This window comes from Phocoena phocoena, chromosome 17 (genome assembly GCF_963924675.1).
Source record: "Phocoena phocoena chromosome 17, mPhoPho1.1, whole genome shotgun sequence".
NCBI classification, from domain to species: Eukaryota; Metazoa; Chordata; class Mammalia; order Artiodactyla; family Phocoenidae; genus Phocoena; species Phocoena phocoena.
The window spans coordinates 30,262,686-30,279,051 of record NC_089235.1 but is presented as its reverse complement, the minus strand read 5'-3'; the positions used below and the strand labels follow the sequence as shown (position 1 = coordinate 30,279,051).

At 35.9% G+C, this 16,366-nt stretch overlaps 1 protein-coding gene across 1 annotated transcript in view; it reads right to left on the bottom strand.

Annotated features, from left to right (window-relative positions):
* The window catches only part of CNBD1 (cyclic nucleotide binding domain containing 1), a 395,795-nt gene extending 380,340 nt beyond the window's left edge, over positions 1-15,455 (bottom strand). The window contains 1 exon segment of the mRNA XM_065895139.1: positions 15,305-15,455. Within this exon segment, the coding sequence (XP_065751211.1) occupies positions 15,305-15,455 (151 nt within the window).
* Between the last annotated feature and the right edge of the window lie 911 nt (positions 15,456-16,366).

The following is a 16,366-nucleotide window of genomic DNA, read 5'->3' as shown; positions in this document are numbered from 1 at the left end:
CTTGCATGACCTTATCAGCACCCACATCTCCAGCTATCACACATACACTTCGGATCCTCAAATCAAACTCTCCAGCCCAGAACTCTAACTTTCACTCCACTAATTTTCACATGAATGTCATCTAGGAAAATCAGACTCATGATAACAAAATCTTCACTTAAAATTCCTCTCATACTTCTTTCCCTCAAAATACTGATCCTCCTCCTGAATTCTCCACCTGGGTTAAGAAAATCCCCATCACTTTCACAATTCTATCACCAACCTTGGGATCCTATTCTATTCTTTCCCCTTCAGGACCAAGGTGTTATGAAAGCCATCAATTCTGCCTCTTTTGAAATGTATCCTAAGTATCTTTCAAACATGTTCTCTCCAATCCTAATGGCAGGTCCACTGAAAAGGGCCATACTGTGTGCACAATGTGAAGAAGTGCTATTCACATGCATGCAACACGTCAGAACCTTGTTTTAGACCCTCGTTGAGTCTCATCTGTACTACTGCCATTACCTCCTGTCTAGTCTCCCTGACTCGAACCTCTTCCTTTCCAACTCATCCTTCACACTACTATCACAGTACTTTCCAAAATTCCAATACAGATTACATAACTTTATATGGAATACAGTGCCTTTTATAATCATACCCAAGTGGAACCTCATTAAATACCACTACCATGTTCATCTCCCTTGCCCCTCCCCCACCTCTCAACAACACATTTTCTGTCTGCTCCATGAATATACCTTGTCCTTTTTTTTTAAAGATTTTTTTTTGATGTGGACCATTTTTAAAGTCTTTATTGATTTTATTACAATATTGCTTCTGTATTATATTTTGGTTTATTGGCCACAAGGCAAGTGGGATCTTAGCTCCCTGACTAGGGATCGAACCCACATCTCCTGCCTTGGAAGGTGAAGTCTTAACCACTGGACTGCCAGGGAAGTCCCATACCTTGTCCTTCAACATGATATTACCTTTGGTTCTTTCTCAACTTAAAAAACATCCATTCATTTAGATCCACCTCAAATGTTAACCCATCTGTGACATTTAAACTTCTCTTCCCTAGAAAAAAGTAGTTGTGCTAGACCTGAAAATAGTTTCCCTTAAGCAAGCATTATCTTTCTTTATGACTTTATCATTTATATCTATTTTTTTTCTATTTATCACTATCCCCTAAGGGTAGGATTCATTCCTTACTTATATATGAAACACTAGAACTTATAACTGTGCTTCAATTTAAATAAATATTATTTGTTAAATTATAATGAATAAATAATAAGAATATGCCTCTAATATGTCAGGCAAGGATGAGTTGCATGCAAAGAAAATAAATCAAGGAAAAGTAATGAAGGCAAGAATATATGAGGAATATAAAGTTGTGTTTAAAGAATATTCACCAAATACTCATAAAAGATAAATGAACAACAAACAAACAAAACACCCTCTGCCCCTTGCAGGCAATACTTTAATCATTTTACCACATTTCTATATGAGATTGAAGATCATATCAATGCCATTTTTGACATTATACACCATGGCAAAGAGCTCACTAAGTAACAAAGTGTAAAAAGAAGAAAAAACTTTGATCTTCATTAAAATTGAGGATTAAAAATATTTCCTTCCTACAAACTCTAAAGAATATCAGCCAAATGATGTGATTTCAATAAATTTTTAAAAAGGCATTCATATGCATACTTCTCTTGTTTGAGGAAATAAGCAGAGTTCTCCAGGGAAAGGTAGGTTCCCTTAGCCCTGAGGGGTAAACCAATGAACTATTACCTGGAATGGGAAGTTCTTGAGGCTGGACACACTAAGAGGAACCCCAAGCCCGTGATATATATGGAATGTAGGGCTGCAAAAGGATCCTACCTATACTCATAGTTTTTTAAGAGTCAGGTTGTTGCAGTGATAAAACAGAGGACAAATGTTACGTGACAATTAACACAGAAGCAGCTGATCTCAGTCATTAAAGAGAAATAGAGAAATCACTACCAAGAAACCTTTGGAATATGAATTACTAATTAGAGACATATGATTTAAGGAAGAGTACAGAACAAAGTTGATGAGAAAGTATTCAAAGTTAACATATGAGAAAATTCTATCTGTCTGCTATCCCAGCTCATTTCCCACCACTATTTTTTTTTTTTTCTAGCAAGTAAACTGCTTTCAAAATATAACCACTGTTCAATAATCCTGGCACCTAGGCATAACATACTCTTAGGGACAGCATGAAAAACAATTAACTTATCAAACAAAAATCAAATAATACACATCAGAAGATGTAGTATGGCAGGAAATGAGAAGAAAGGCCACACACACATACACACACATATACATGATGAAAGAAAAATGAATATCTATAAGGCATTAAATAGAAATAAGTTACAAACAAACAGGTTATATTCAGGAAAGAAGAGACAAATAATTATGACAGAACCCACATTAGAAATAACAAAAATGACAATAGAGATGTAAGAAAATATAGTCACAGAACATTGAGGTAAACATAAATAAATAGAGAAAAGAACAGGAGAAAGTGATAAATGAAGATAGAAAGGCGACACTACATGTGAAAATTGTTCCTGAATTAGAAAATAGTAATAATGGCACAGGACAAAATATGCTCAAACATATTACACAAGAACACGTTTCTCATATAAAGACCTGAGTCTGAAGAACTAAATATAATACCATGATCCAGAAAGGGAAAGAGAAATCATAGTACATGATTTATAAGGAGACTAGATCTTTTAGATGTACTAGATTCATAGCTAAATGTCACTTTTTCAAAGATAAACTATTATTTTAACACCCAGGCAAAAGAGGAAGTCTCCTATAAGAGTGAAAACTCAATTTGGCCTTAGTCTTCTCCACAGAACAGTCCTGGCAAACAGTAAGATAATCTCAGGGGGAAAAAAAATGTGACTCATGAGTTTTATTCTCCAATAAATATAAAGGTAACAAATAAATATAAGACCTCAGAGAATATAAAGTACCATGAGCTCTCTGAAAAATACAATTTGATAACAATACAACTAAGGCTTAAGTAATATGGACTATACTAATAAACAGTAGGTAAATTCTGTAAACCTTAACACAAAAAATAAATTCTTCATAGATTCTAGTGACAATAGTGTAAATAATAATGAGTAACAAATTGGAAGTTTCAACAGAGAATTGGAAGTATAAAATATATTTGTGTAGATTCCCTCACACAGCAAATAATTAATAGCTACAGCTTAAAGAATATTTTAAAATAATGTATGTTGAATAATAATATGTGAAGGTATGAATGAAATTAGCCAGACTTAGATTTTATTATTCAGATTAGACATTAATAATCAAATTAAGATGTGCAGAGACAAAGTTTTCTCATTTCATACTAGATTGTGAATATCCATTGTCTAAAGTTGTTACATCAAGAAAGGTTTAGGTATGGAGACTTACTATTAAATATTTTTGTGTTCCAAATTATATGGCCTTAAAATTTATAAATGAAAAATCTCAGCAGTTGTAAATTAACTGTACTTCAATTTTAAAAATTGTTAGAAAAAAAAAGAGCAAATTGGAAAAAAAAAAAACCTCAGGAGACAAAATAACTTCCACAGTATCTTCCCTTCCTTTTTACCCCAAAATTAAGTAATGAATCACTGAATATATAAATATTCTACATAATTAGTGAGATATATTAATCATATATCAAATCTATTCTTAAATCAAACAGCATATCAAAACTGAAATTATAAAATATCAAGAAAGTAAGAACAGTGACTGCTTTCATGAACCAATGGAATATAATTAGTCTTTCTCTGGGGAAAGTACATTCCCCAAAATATTTATATTACAAGAAAGGAGAAAGAATGAAGCATTCAATGCAAGAAGTTAGGAAAAGAAAATTAAAATAAATAAGAGAAATAAAAGAGAGAAAATGGAAAAGTAGAAATTAATGAACTTATAAAACAAGAAAAACTGTAGAAGAGTAAACAAATTCAAGAGCTGGTTCTTTGAAGGGAAAAAAAAACTACTGACTTATCTAAACAAGGAAAAAATATCATAAGTACTCAATGTCAGAAATACAACTGGGAAGTAATTAATGATAAATACCATTATATAGGTAATCAAAGTATTTTTCACAACTATGTGTCAAACTAATTAAAATTCTGATTAAAAATGAATGACTTTTCAGGAAAATGCGTATTACCTAAATTGACCCTAGAAGGGAGGGAAAACCTAAATAAATAAATTGTCTTGAAAAAAGTGGAAAATAATCTCACAGTAGTTTCTCTCTCTTTCTCTCTCTCACACACACACACCCCCCACACACAAACACACACACACACCCCACACACAAAAACACACACACACACAAATATACGTAACCAAGGTGTTATCACGGGTGAATTCCATCAAATCCTTATAGGAGAAATAATTCTAATGCTAGTTAAATGTTTCAGAACACAGAGAAGAAAAGCTTCCAAATCTTTTTGATGAAGCAAGTAAAACAATGATACCCAAATGTTATGACAGTGGGTAAAAGAAAACCAGAGACTGATCTCGTGCATAAATAAAAATAAATATTATAATTTTATAGTGCCCAGAAACATATTAACACAGTAATACCACACAAAAAAGTAAAATTTATCCTAGTAATTCCAAGAAATTTCAACTACAAAGTATAACCATATAACTTACCACAAGTCAACATTTTAAAAATCATAATCTCCAGACAGAAGTATTCAGTAAAATTCAATATTATTTTTAAATAATTTAAGTAGAAAAAAGTTCCTTAATTTGATGAATATATCAAAACAAAAGACAGCATCATGTTTAATGTTGAAACACTAGAAGCAATAGCATAAATTCAGGAAGAGCTTACAAATACCACTAGTGCTACACATGTCTGGAACTACCAAGCAACACAATTTTTGTGTGTGTGTGTGGTATGCAGGTTTCTCACTGTTATGGCCTCTCCCGTTGCGGGGCACAGGCTCCAGACGCGCAGGCCCAGCGGCCATGGCTCACAGGCCTAGCCGCTCCGCGGCATGTGAGATCTTCCCGGACCGGGGTATGAACCCATGTCCCCTGCATTGGCAGGCGGACTCTCAACCACTGCGCCACCAGGGAAGCCCCAAGCAACACAATTTGATAAAAGAAATACACAAGTTATAAAAATTAGAAAAAAAGAGACAAAAAAAGATCACTGATCACAGATCACCATAACAAATACAATAGTAATAATTAAAAGGTTTGAAATACTGTGAGAATTACTAAAATGTGACAGAGATGGGAACTGATCAAATGCTGTTGGGAAAATGGTGCCAATAGACTTACTTGACACAAGGCTGCCACAAACTTCTATTTTGTAAAAAATGCAATACCTACAATGTGTAATAAAACAAGGTATGCCTGCCTGTTAAAAAAAAAAACAGAAAGAAAAAGAGAGAAACAAAAATAATTGATAATATTGTAATTATATAAGTAGAAAACAGAATTGCATAGACTGAAAATCCATTAAGGTATTGACTGAAGTGGTTGATGATGGAAATAACCAAATATTCAATAGCTTGCCCGTTTCCCTGAAGAAATGAGTTGCAAAAGCATTGAGGGTAGTAGAGGAAGGTAGGCATCAATGCCAGCTATAGGTTTGGGGAGAATGGTAGGCTTTCCCAGTGGACAAGACCAGGATGTGGTGGGCATCCACATGTGGGGTGGGCCTGTGCAGAATATCAGAGGCCAAGAGGGGTAAGGAGAGCAAAGGTGGGAGGGGGACAGGATATGCCAGTGTTGAGTGTAGGACCCTTAGTGGGGATGGGGTGGCAGTAGTATGAAAGATTGGCTACACACAGTGGAACTGATCAAATGTATTTAGGTTAATAGGAGCAAGGTTTCTTACTTGAGAGAAGAGAGTTACAAATACAGAAAGCCAAAATGACTGTAGTGTTGCATTGGACTTGAATGAATTGGTGTAAACTCATGGCTTTCATAGATATAAATTGATATGCAAACAACATAAATGTACATTTTTATTCCTTAGATCTGTCCACTGAGAGGGCCTGGGGGCAGCGATACTCTAACATCAATGAGCACACATAGCAGCCAGAGCTTGATTTTTAAGTCTAATTCTGCATTAAAATAAACTAGGGCTCTTTGGGAAAAGAGCTGGTCGGCAGGATCAAGTAGGGAAAAGTACAAGATGAGCCTGAAAAATCTTACTGCTCCAGAAAGCAAGGAAATGCTTAAACCACCTTGAAGGTACTCCCAGTGGCCAGACTGAACAATTAAACAATTTGCGCATCAAAATATATAATGATAGTAATTAATTAAAACCCTTTGAATAAACTAGGAAATCATAATTTTACATTGATTGATTAAATATTTCATGAGAAAAGGGGTATTTATATATTTTCAAAATACCTTTTCACAAAATACTTATTAATTACAAAAGGGGGAAAACCAAATTTATAGCAGAGAAGCTCTCTGGGTACCACCTTAGTCAACTGATTAAAGTGAAATTATGTGCCACCTGGTAAGATGGAAGGAGAACACAGAATCACTTCTATGACATTCCTGCCAAAGATTTCTAACTTGAAACTAATCATAAGGAAATATCAGACAAACCAAACTAAAGCATATTCTTCTAAATAATAGTTTGTAACTCCCAGCATCAAGGTCATGAAAGTCAAGGAAAACTTAAAAACTGTTCCAGACTAAAGGAGATTGAAGAGATAAGACAATGAAATGCAACATGAGATTTTGAATTGGATCCTTTTACTTAAGAACATTATCAGAACAATTGGCTACATTTAAACGGGGTCTAAGGATTAGATTACAGTAATTTATATGTGTTAAATTCCTGATTTTGATGAATGTATTGTGATTATGTAATAAGAGAATGTCCTTGATTTTAAGAAATGCATACCAAAATATTTAAGGATGATGGAGTGTCAAATGGCTCTGGAAAAACTATATTTCTTTTTATTGAATTTACAACATTTCTGTAAAATTATGGTTTCAAATTCTTTATTTTTTAAAATTCAGTAGCTCTCTCATATGATGACTTTTATACTTAGAAAATATAATGAGAAAAATATCTTCATAGTAGTAAGGAAAACATGTAAAATGCCCAGGAATAAATTTTCTTGAGTGTCATAAAAAGGACACTTGCATAACTTGGAAGTAGAAAGGTTGAATAAAGATACCAGTTCCTGAGTAGGAGGACTCAATATCACAAGGATGTCAATTCGTCATAAGTTAATATTTGTTTGTTTTTGTTTTTGTTCTGCGGTTCGCGGGCCTCTCACTGTTGTGGCCTCTCCCGTTGCGGAGCACAGGCTCCGGACGCGCAGGCTCAGTGGCCATGGCTCACAGGCCCAGCCGCTCCGCGGCATGTGGGATCTTCCCAGACCGGGGCACGAACCCGTGACCCCTGCATCGGCAGGCAGACTCTCAACCACTGCGCCACCAGGGAAGCCCTTCATAAGTTAATTTTAAATTTTACACATTTTCCAATTAAAATACCAAAATGTTTACTTGCTGAAGAAGCCCAAATAGTTCTAAAGTTCACACAGAAAAATAAAAATGGGAGAATAGCCAGAAAAAGTCTTTTAAAAAAGAGTAATCAGTAAAGGTTAATCTTACCAGATATTGAAATATAATGCTTCAAAATTATAACAGTTTAACATGAATGCATATATAGACAAGAGATTAGTGGAAAAAGTAAATAATATATTCCAGAAATAGATCCAGAATGCATACAAAAATTTAGCTTTTAATAAAAACTGGTATTTCAAATTAGCAGGAAAAAAAGAATTACTCAAAAAATGGTGTTAGAATAGTTGGTTGGTCAGTTGCAAAAATATTATGTTGTAGCCTTACATCACTATTCTAAAGTAAATGTATTCAAAATAAATTCCAGATGCACCAAATATTTAATAAGCTTAATACTGAAAAGTAAAATTATATAAATACTAAGAGAAAGCATGGAGGAATTATGTTTAAATCTTGGCATGGAAAAATGGCATTCTAAGCAAGAATCAATAACAGAGGACAAAAACTACACAAACATTCTAAAACCTTTGTAGGACACAAAAATCATAAAGACAAAACAAAAGTGCAAACTGAGACGAATATTTGTAAAGTATATGCCATGCCAAAAGGCTAATTTCTTTTATAAACAAAGGTTTTTGTTTTTTTTTTTTAATAAAAGAAAAAATAGGGCTTCCCTGGTGGCGCAGTGGTTGAGAGTCCGCCTGCCTATGCAGGGGACACGGGTTTGTGCCCCGGTCCGGGAAGATCCCACATGCCGCGGACCTGCTGGACCCGTGAGCCATGGCCACTGAGCCTGCGCGTCCGGAGCCTGTGCTCCACAACGCGAGAGGCCACAACAGTGAGAGGCTCGCTTACCGCAAAAAACAAAAGAAAAAAGAAATAGTGAATAGTCAAGGGACATAAACAGGCTGTTCACATAGATACAAATGGCCACAAATATATGAAAAGATTCTAAACTTCACTCTTTAAGAAAAGTGAACTTAAAGAGCAATTAAAACTGTTTGCAGTTCATTTATTGGCAAAACGTGTGTCTTATAGTACATGATATTAGCATAAATGTTGTAAAATAGAAGTTTGTATACACTGATGGTAGAACTAGAAATTAGTACAAACTCTGTGGAAGACAATTTGTCAGTAGTTATCAAGTTAAAATGCACACATTCTTTGTCCTTGGAGTTCTGTTGAAACACTTGCTTACCAACTTAAAACGATAGATACAGAATGTTTATTTGATTTAAACAGCAAAACTTGCTAGAAACCAATTCCCACCATATTAGTTAGGATCCAGTAGCCAGGAAACAGAAACCGTATCAGTATTTTTAATGGAAAAAAATTGATACAAAGAACTGTTAGGTGTTAGAAAACTGAAAAGAAAAAAAAGGGAACACCAAATATTGTGCAGAAAGCATCTACCACCCCTATTTCAGCTGATGAAGCAAAGAAAAGAGGTTTAATTACCAAAACTTAGAAGCTTGGAGAAATGGCCCTACAAAGCTGAGACACATCCCTCTGAGGACAGAACATAGTAGCTGGCACTGAATTTTTGAGGGGGTGCAATGGGGTTATTTCTGAGAATATTGGTAAAACTGCAAATGGAATAAACTGCTGCTGCTGGAACAAACAGCCATGGCTTGGATGAAAAAGACACATTACTGGAGAGACACTCACAAGAAGCAAACCAGAAACGGCAATGGAAAGAATGAACACTTTCCTTAACTTTCCTCCTGCCTTTCAATCCCTCTCTAACACCTGCTATTGACAGAGCTTAATAGGAAGCTCCCTGGCTTCCTGGGAAAAACTGGTTTTCAGAGTCCCAGCCCCAACCTCATGAAGCAGAATATAAAAGGGTGGACTTGAAGATGAGACACAATAATTTAAACATCCATTAGTAGCATTTTGGTGTACTCAAGCAATGAAATATAATGTAACCACTAAAAGAAATATATATACATATATAAACATGAATATGCATGGAAAATTTCAAGAAAAATATTTTTATGATAGTTACTTCTGAGGATAAGATCAGGAGTATGAGTTGGGAGGAAGACTCACTCAAATTTTAATATTTTCTTGTGCCTGAGGCATATGCTATTTATGTAATAATTTGTAAAAGAGAACTATTCACCAAAACTCCCATAAATTGTGAGACTTGTTCGTTTTCCTGTCAATTTACTAAACACTTGTATGCTAGGCATTGGAGAAACAAATGTGAGGGATAACCACTTATTTCTAGATATTCATCTAATTAGAATCATAGCCCTAAGGCACAAGTGTATGAGGTTTCTAAGTGAAGTTAAAGGTGTTAAGGATAGAAAGGGTGTAGAGAAATTGCTAAAGGAGTTCAGAGATATGGAAGAGATTACTTCATACTGGAGGGCAGTGGTCTCCAACCTTTTTTGGCACCAGGGACCGGTTTCGTGGTAGACAAGTTTTCCACTGACCAGGGTGGCAGGGTTGCAGGGGGTCAGATGGTTCAGGTGTTAATGCGAGCAATGGGGAGCGGCAGATGAAGCTCCCCTCGCTTGCTCACCCGCTGCTCACCTCCTGCTGTGTGTCCCAGTTCCTAACAGGCCCCAGACGGGTACCAGTCCACAGCCCTGGGGTTGGAGATGCCTGCTGGACAGGACAGGAGAGTCTTTGTGGAGATTAAAGTCATTGAGCAGAACTTTGAAGAATTGGAATGATAGGAACAAATAGAGCAAGATAGAAGGGAACCCCAGAGGATACATGAGCTAAGACAGGAGAGTATGATGAAGAGTATAATGGTGTAATTCAAGGAGTAACTTTCCCCTTAGCATGAGAACTCTCCAGCTCTATTTACGAGAGACCAGATAGAGGGTGTTAACCAGATTGCTAGGGAACATTGCTTATGATAACAATGATGCCTGATTGATGAGTTGTACCTGGACTAGAACAAACTAGTGATGATCTGCAAGTACCTGAGCCACAGAAATGGGCTTCCCTGAGTACAGTGATTCTTGTAACTGAGAAGCTCTATGCCTATGGAATTTTTATAGCCATGGTTATAAACATTGGCTCCTGCAGGTATGAATTTTAAGTCAAGGCTATTTATCACCTGCCCTTTGTGACTCTCATTACCTTGAACCTGAACCACCACCTGGGGAGGGGCCAAAGAGGACTGTGGGCTACTGCCTAGGCAGCTGTGAGAACTGCTTCCACAAAAGGGAAACACCTGATCCTGCCCTCTGGAAGACTGTGATTCTATCCTATATCCTTCTGAGCACAGGGGCCAAATATGGTCATGTGAATGTTTACTTGGACTGAGAAAGCCCTCTTGTCCCCCTGAGCAGTGATGCAGATGGGTTTAAAGAACATCAATCAAAACATTTTAGCTACAGCGGAGAATTCAATCAATAGCAGTGTAAAGTCTAGGACATGAAAGACAGATTTTAGCCAAATTATGAAAAGTTTAAATGCCAGACTGAGGGAAATGGATTGTAATCTAAGTTTTGGAGGCAAGTAAGACCCTGATATCTTTTGAGCAGAGAATTAATATGATCAAATTCATTTTTTAATCGTCATATCAGAAAGGAAATCTGGTCCACAATATATGTTGGAAGGAAGGTGATAGAGGATCCAGATGGCTGAGGGATTGCTAACAGAGGACTGATGCAGGAGGTACTTCTGAGACTGACTGCTGAGAACAGAACAGCAGCCTGACACTGAGGAGTGACCTGGTGTGACCTCTAGTGGAGAGAACTGATTTGCAATGCATTGCAATTACTTCAAGGTTTCCTGCCTGAACACCCCAGTCATGATTAAGCTCAAGTTTAAGTTAACATAACAATTTCTAAAGGCCATTCAAGATCTTCTAACAGAAAGTACGAGCACACGGAGATAGTTATAACGGTGGTAAGAAAAAAAGTAAAAACAGTGCTTTTTCAATAAAATATTCATCTTTTCTCCTTTGGGATTTAAAAAAAGATAAAAGTGACTTTTACACTGAAAAATAGGAAAAATAATTTTCAAATATTTCCTTTCCTAAATTATCTGATGGTATTTTCCATAGGGACTATTATTGATTACACAAACACAGAGACATACACAAACATTCAACCACTTTTTAATCTTTTATTCCTTCTTGGAATACCCATTCTCATCTCTTTCAACTGTTTTTCAGCCTTCCTTTCTTTATACATTACAAAGTCTGCTTCTTCACTGACAAGCCCCCCCTTTTTCTTATTTTTACTCCTGAATGGTGTAAAACTTTAAAATGGAGCAATATTCACCTTTCCAGAAAAATGTATATCTTGAAACTCCTTTAATCTTTAGCTGCTAAAGAACTGAAAACTCTCAAATTACAGGAAATACCTGTGAAGTTTTAGGAATGATGACACCATTATTTCAGGTTTTCTGTAAATGTATGCCTATAACGTGAAAGAAAAGAACAAAAGAAAATATTCACTTAGGAGTAGTATCTTGTTTCTAAATTCCTTCAAGTGTCTCTGGTCTTCTCTTGAATGCTTTTTTTTCTTCTTCTTCTTCTACAGCCTCACATGTTGGAAGAAGCAAAATGTACCTACAAATATCTTGTGAACTTGAAAGCCTTTTTTTACTGGGAAAACAAACAAACAAAAAACCCTTTGGTTAAAGCACAGAAATTCTTTCTACCAGATAAACCAGTAGGCAAAATGTAAAGCACATTTTTGAAATTGTCCTTTCTTAGAAAGATAAGCCTAATAAGCATTAATAAAATAAAGGTATAGCTTATTAACCCAAAAAAGGTATCTAACTGGACCACACTCCTAATCGTAGTATGAAATGGTTTCCTCCAGCCAAATGCGGCTCCCTGTCTCCTTAAAAAGAATTTTTAAGACATCTTTCTTCCTTTTGTCTCTTCAGGAAATCAACTTCTAATAATAATGGGTCAAGCATGTCCCTAGACCAGATGCTATTTCATGTAGGTGGTAAAACTACTGCAGGTTTTGCTAACTGTAAGGTTTTTAAAACAATTCTCATCCAGAGTAAAAAGTGGCATGAGTCTTTTGCTTTGGAGAACAATCACCTCTTTCCTAGCATAAGCATGCTATGAAGAATCCAGAGACACGAGTCGAAGAGACTATAAAAGGAGAAGACTTGGAAGTTTCAAAGAAAATATTTGTAAGTGACTCAAGAAACTTAACTGCTTGGAGTGTTTTTGAGTCTGAACTTCAGAGTTAAGCAGACAGCACGGGGAGGGAGGGTGGGTGTTGAAGATGAGGATACATTCTCTTCCTTAAATCTAAAGTGTCAAAGTAGTGAAAATGGCAAAATTCAACAAATGCACAACTATCATTTAACTAGTAAACTGTGCAGGGGATTTCAGGGTAGTGGACAAGGAGGAAACCAGCATGCTGCTGACACTCTGGTTTGTTGTTTTCATGAGTAGAGAAAATTCACTACATGGATGATACTATGAAGAGTCTCTATCACTTGACAACTATGTGAACTTTAGCATGAAACTTAAGCCTCACTACGCTTAACTGTAAAATAGACCATGTGTTAGTTTTCTATTGCCACTGTAAAAATTACCACCAACCTACTGGCTTAAAGACAACACAACAGTATTATCTTACAGTTCTGGAAGTCAGAAGTCTGAAATAGGTCTCACTGAGCTAAAATCAAGCTGTCAGCAGAACTGTATTCCTTCTGGAAGTTCTTGGGGAGAATCCATTTCTTTGCCGTTTCCAGCTTCTAGGGGCCGTCTGAATTCCTTGGCTCATGGCCCCCTTCCATCTTCAAAACGAGTAATGGCCAGTCAAGCCTTTCTCATCCTGCATCTGACTCATAAATGTTTCCTCCTTCCACCAAGAAGGACTCTTGTTATTACAGTGGGACCAGCAGATAATCCAGAAGGCTCTCCCATCTCAAGGTCAGCTGTTTAGCAGCCCCAATTCCATCTTCCATTCCTCTTCATTCCACTTGCCAAGAAGCATAGCATCTTCACAGTTTCAGGGGATTAGGACATGCACATCATTGAGGGCCATTGTTCTGCCTACAACAGAGCTCATAGGTTCATTGCAGGAAATAAATGAAATAACAACAAAACATGCAAAATGCTCACACACTGCTTATAGAAAGCCCTCAATAAACATTATTCACATATAAAATTTATAGAGAAGATAGGCATGACTCACTAAATGTAACCTGGCTAAGTGCATTCAAAGTAAACCAGAATGTATATAATGCCTAGATTTTCCTTAAGGTCCTTAACTGAGCCTTCGTATTTATGTCCATTACATTTTGAATCACTCCCTTTTATATCTCCTTTATAATTCAGGTTCAGTCGTATTATGGATTGAAAGCATTCTCACATACGCTTTCCTGAGGTCATTGTTTCAGCAGTGATGATGGAGTTCACCAAGGGAAATTGCCTACTTGCTAGAGTTAGCAAAAAGACACAGTTACTGAGCAAGCAGGACACGTCTCCAAAGAGAAGTCACACATAGAACATCAAGCAGGAACCTCTAAAGGGAAAATTGGGAGCTCCACTGCTTTCCATTATGCTCTATTCAGTTCTGAGACTTAAACTGCTGCTGATTTTTCATCTTTTAATCACTTCACACAAGCTAAGTGTCCTTGGGAGACACTACAGAGGGTAGCACATATCTCATCCCATTGATTCTAAATTAATTTGATCTTTTAACTCCCAGATACTGCACTTCCTAGGCTGCTAAAAAAGAAATTGTCTTAGGGTGACTTTTTTTCTGCACAGTAGAAACTGTGGTTTTTGGCAATATTACATTTAATATTTATTTCAACTTGTATTGAAATATAACTTTGGCTATATACAAGAAATTTTTCATAACAATAATAAAAACATATAAAATAACATGTGTAGGAATAAATTTGATTTAACATAAGGACTTTGTCTAATGCTGTTCAAGACATAAGTATAGCATTACCCATTTCAAAGGGTATTAACTCCTGCTTGTGGCAACTTTTTCCCTGGAGACTATGATCATTCATTTAAAAATATGTATACATAAAAGAGTCTACTCTCACAGGAAGATAAAAGAATAGATGGCTTAGCTTTTTCAGATCAATACCAGAAATCTACCCAATGAATATTAAAATAATAAGGTAAATGCTTTATTGAAGTTGAAAGAGTCACAATTATTATCACTGGTATCTGAAAGATTTTTAAAATCTCAACTATCACTAGGACTATTACATATTATTAGTGACCAAATAATAGATCTATGAATTTGATGGGTATGAAGAAAAGTCTTGAGAAAAATATTCTGGGTTAGGCTGACTATATAAAATAAGAAAATACTGTAAATTGTATAAACTTGAAAATATTTATATTTATAATTCTTATGATATCATAAATCAAACTACAAAATTAAAATAAAATGAGAATAAATTTCAAAACTGGGATAATGGGAATTATCTCTTATTTTTCTTAAAAAATTTAAATAAGAATTCTCCTAGTAAAAAGTATGTATTAAATAGCTTATGAAAGGCAGTAAAACTAACTCTGGGTAGGCAAAAGAAGACCTGTCAGAAACAAGGGGCCTGATCATCAGTAAGCCAAGTGACTTCTCTGAGACTTTGTTTTCTCTCCTCTTTAAAAGTATTTGTTATTTGAACCTCTGAGAGTTCATAAAAACCCTCATGTTACTGGGTAAAAATACTGGAGACCTATAGAATAGAAATGGCTTCAGGAGAACAAAGCAGGAATTGCACATCTATGTTCTTTCCATTCCACTATGCTGTCAATAAGACTCCCAGTGTGTCTAACAACCCTCAAATGCCCCACTTCTCTTCTCTGGGGTAAGTACACTGAAAACAATGGCAGACTCTCCAGATTTTCCCCACTCATTTGGAATACGGAGAAGTGGAGGAGGAGACACATTGCTTACAGCTATCATTTGAGATAAAATGGCTGCTGGGAGAGAAGACATAGGCATCTTGACGGCTCAAAGGCAGCTAACCAGAGGCTATTTGAGAGGCAAATGACCACTCTTTTCCTTGAGGCATCACAAAGCAGACCCTCAAGGTACTCTCTGATAGGTTGCGTATTACAGAATCTTCATGTTCACAGTTCTTCTACGTGTGTACAGCATTCTGAGAGGGAAACCTAGACCAGGAAGAAAGATATTCTAGTCTAGTGGAACTTATGAAGGAGGCCTTGTGAGCTATAGTGAATACTATGACTGAAGAGAGAAATAATATTGTACAGGCAGAAACAGCAGAATCAATAGCACACATGAGTCTAGGTTAGGTAAAGGAAGAATTCATGTCATTGATCTTCCATTGTCCAGAGACTCTTTTCAGCTTACTAAATGTCTACATTGCATATTGGAGACCCTTTTTGTAGCAGCAGCAACAGGATATTTATACTGCTTTCCATGGCTACATACATAGAGTAAAACATACCTTTTAACAATCAGACACCAATAAACTCACCATATTCTGCTAGGTGTGATATATGTTTGTCTTATTTTCTGCTGCTTCACAATAATTAAGGCTCATTACAATGTCTAGGATTTAGAATCTTAATATGCCTTTTACTTCTGTGTATCATCTCAGAAGGGTTTTAAAAATATTTTCTGGGGTCATAACTGTAATAGGTTATGCACAAAAGGATTGTGACTGACTCCTGAGCATGATATATAGTGATAACTGTTTATCCATCAACTTCATCTAGAAAACACTAATAACAAGAATTGAAAACTTTAGTTGTATTACAAAAGTAACACGTTTATCTTGCAACAGTTCCTATTGAAATGTCTCTGCACAATAAAATTACTTCACCATAACTTTTCAGTTGAATATATTTTCTTGTCCCCAGTTCTATAAACTCTGGACTCAGTGTAGA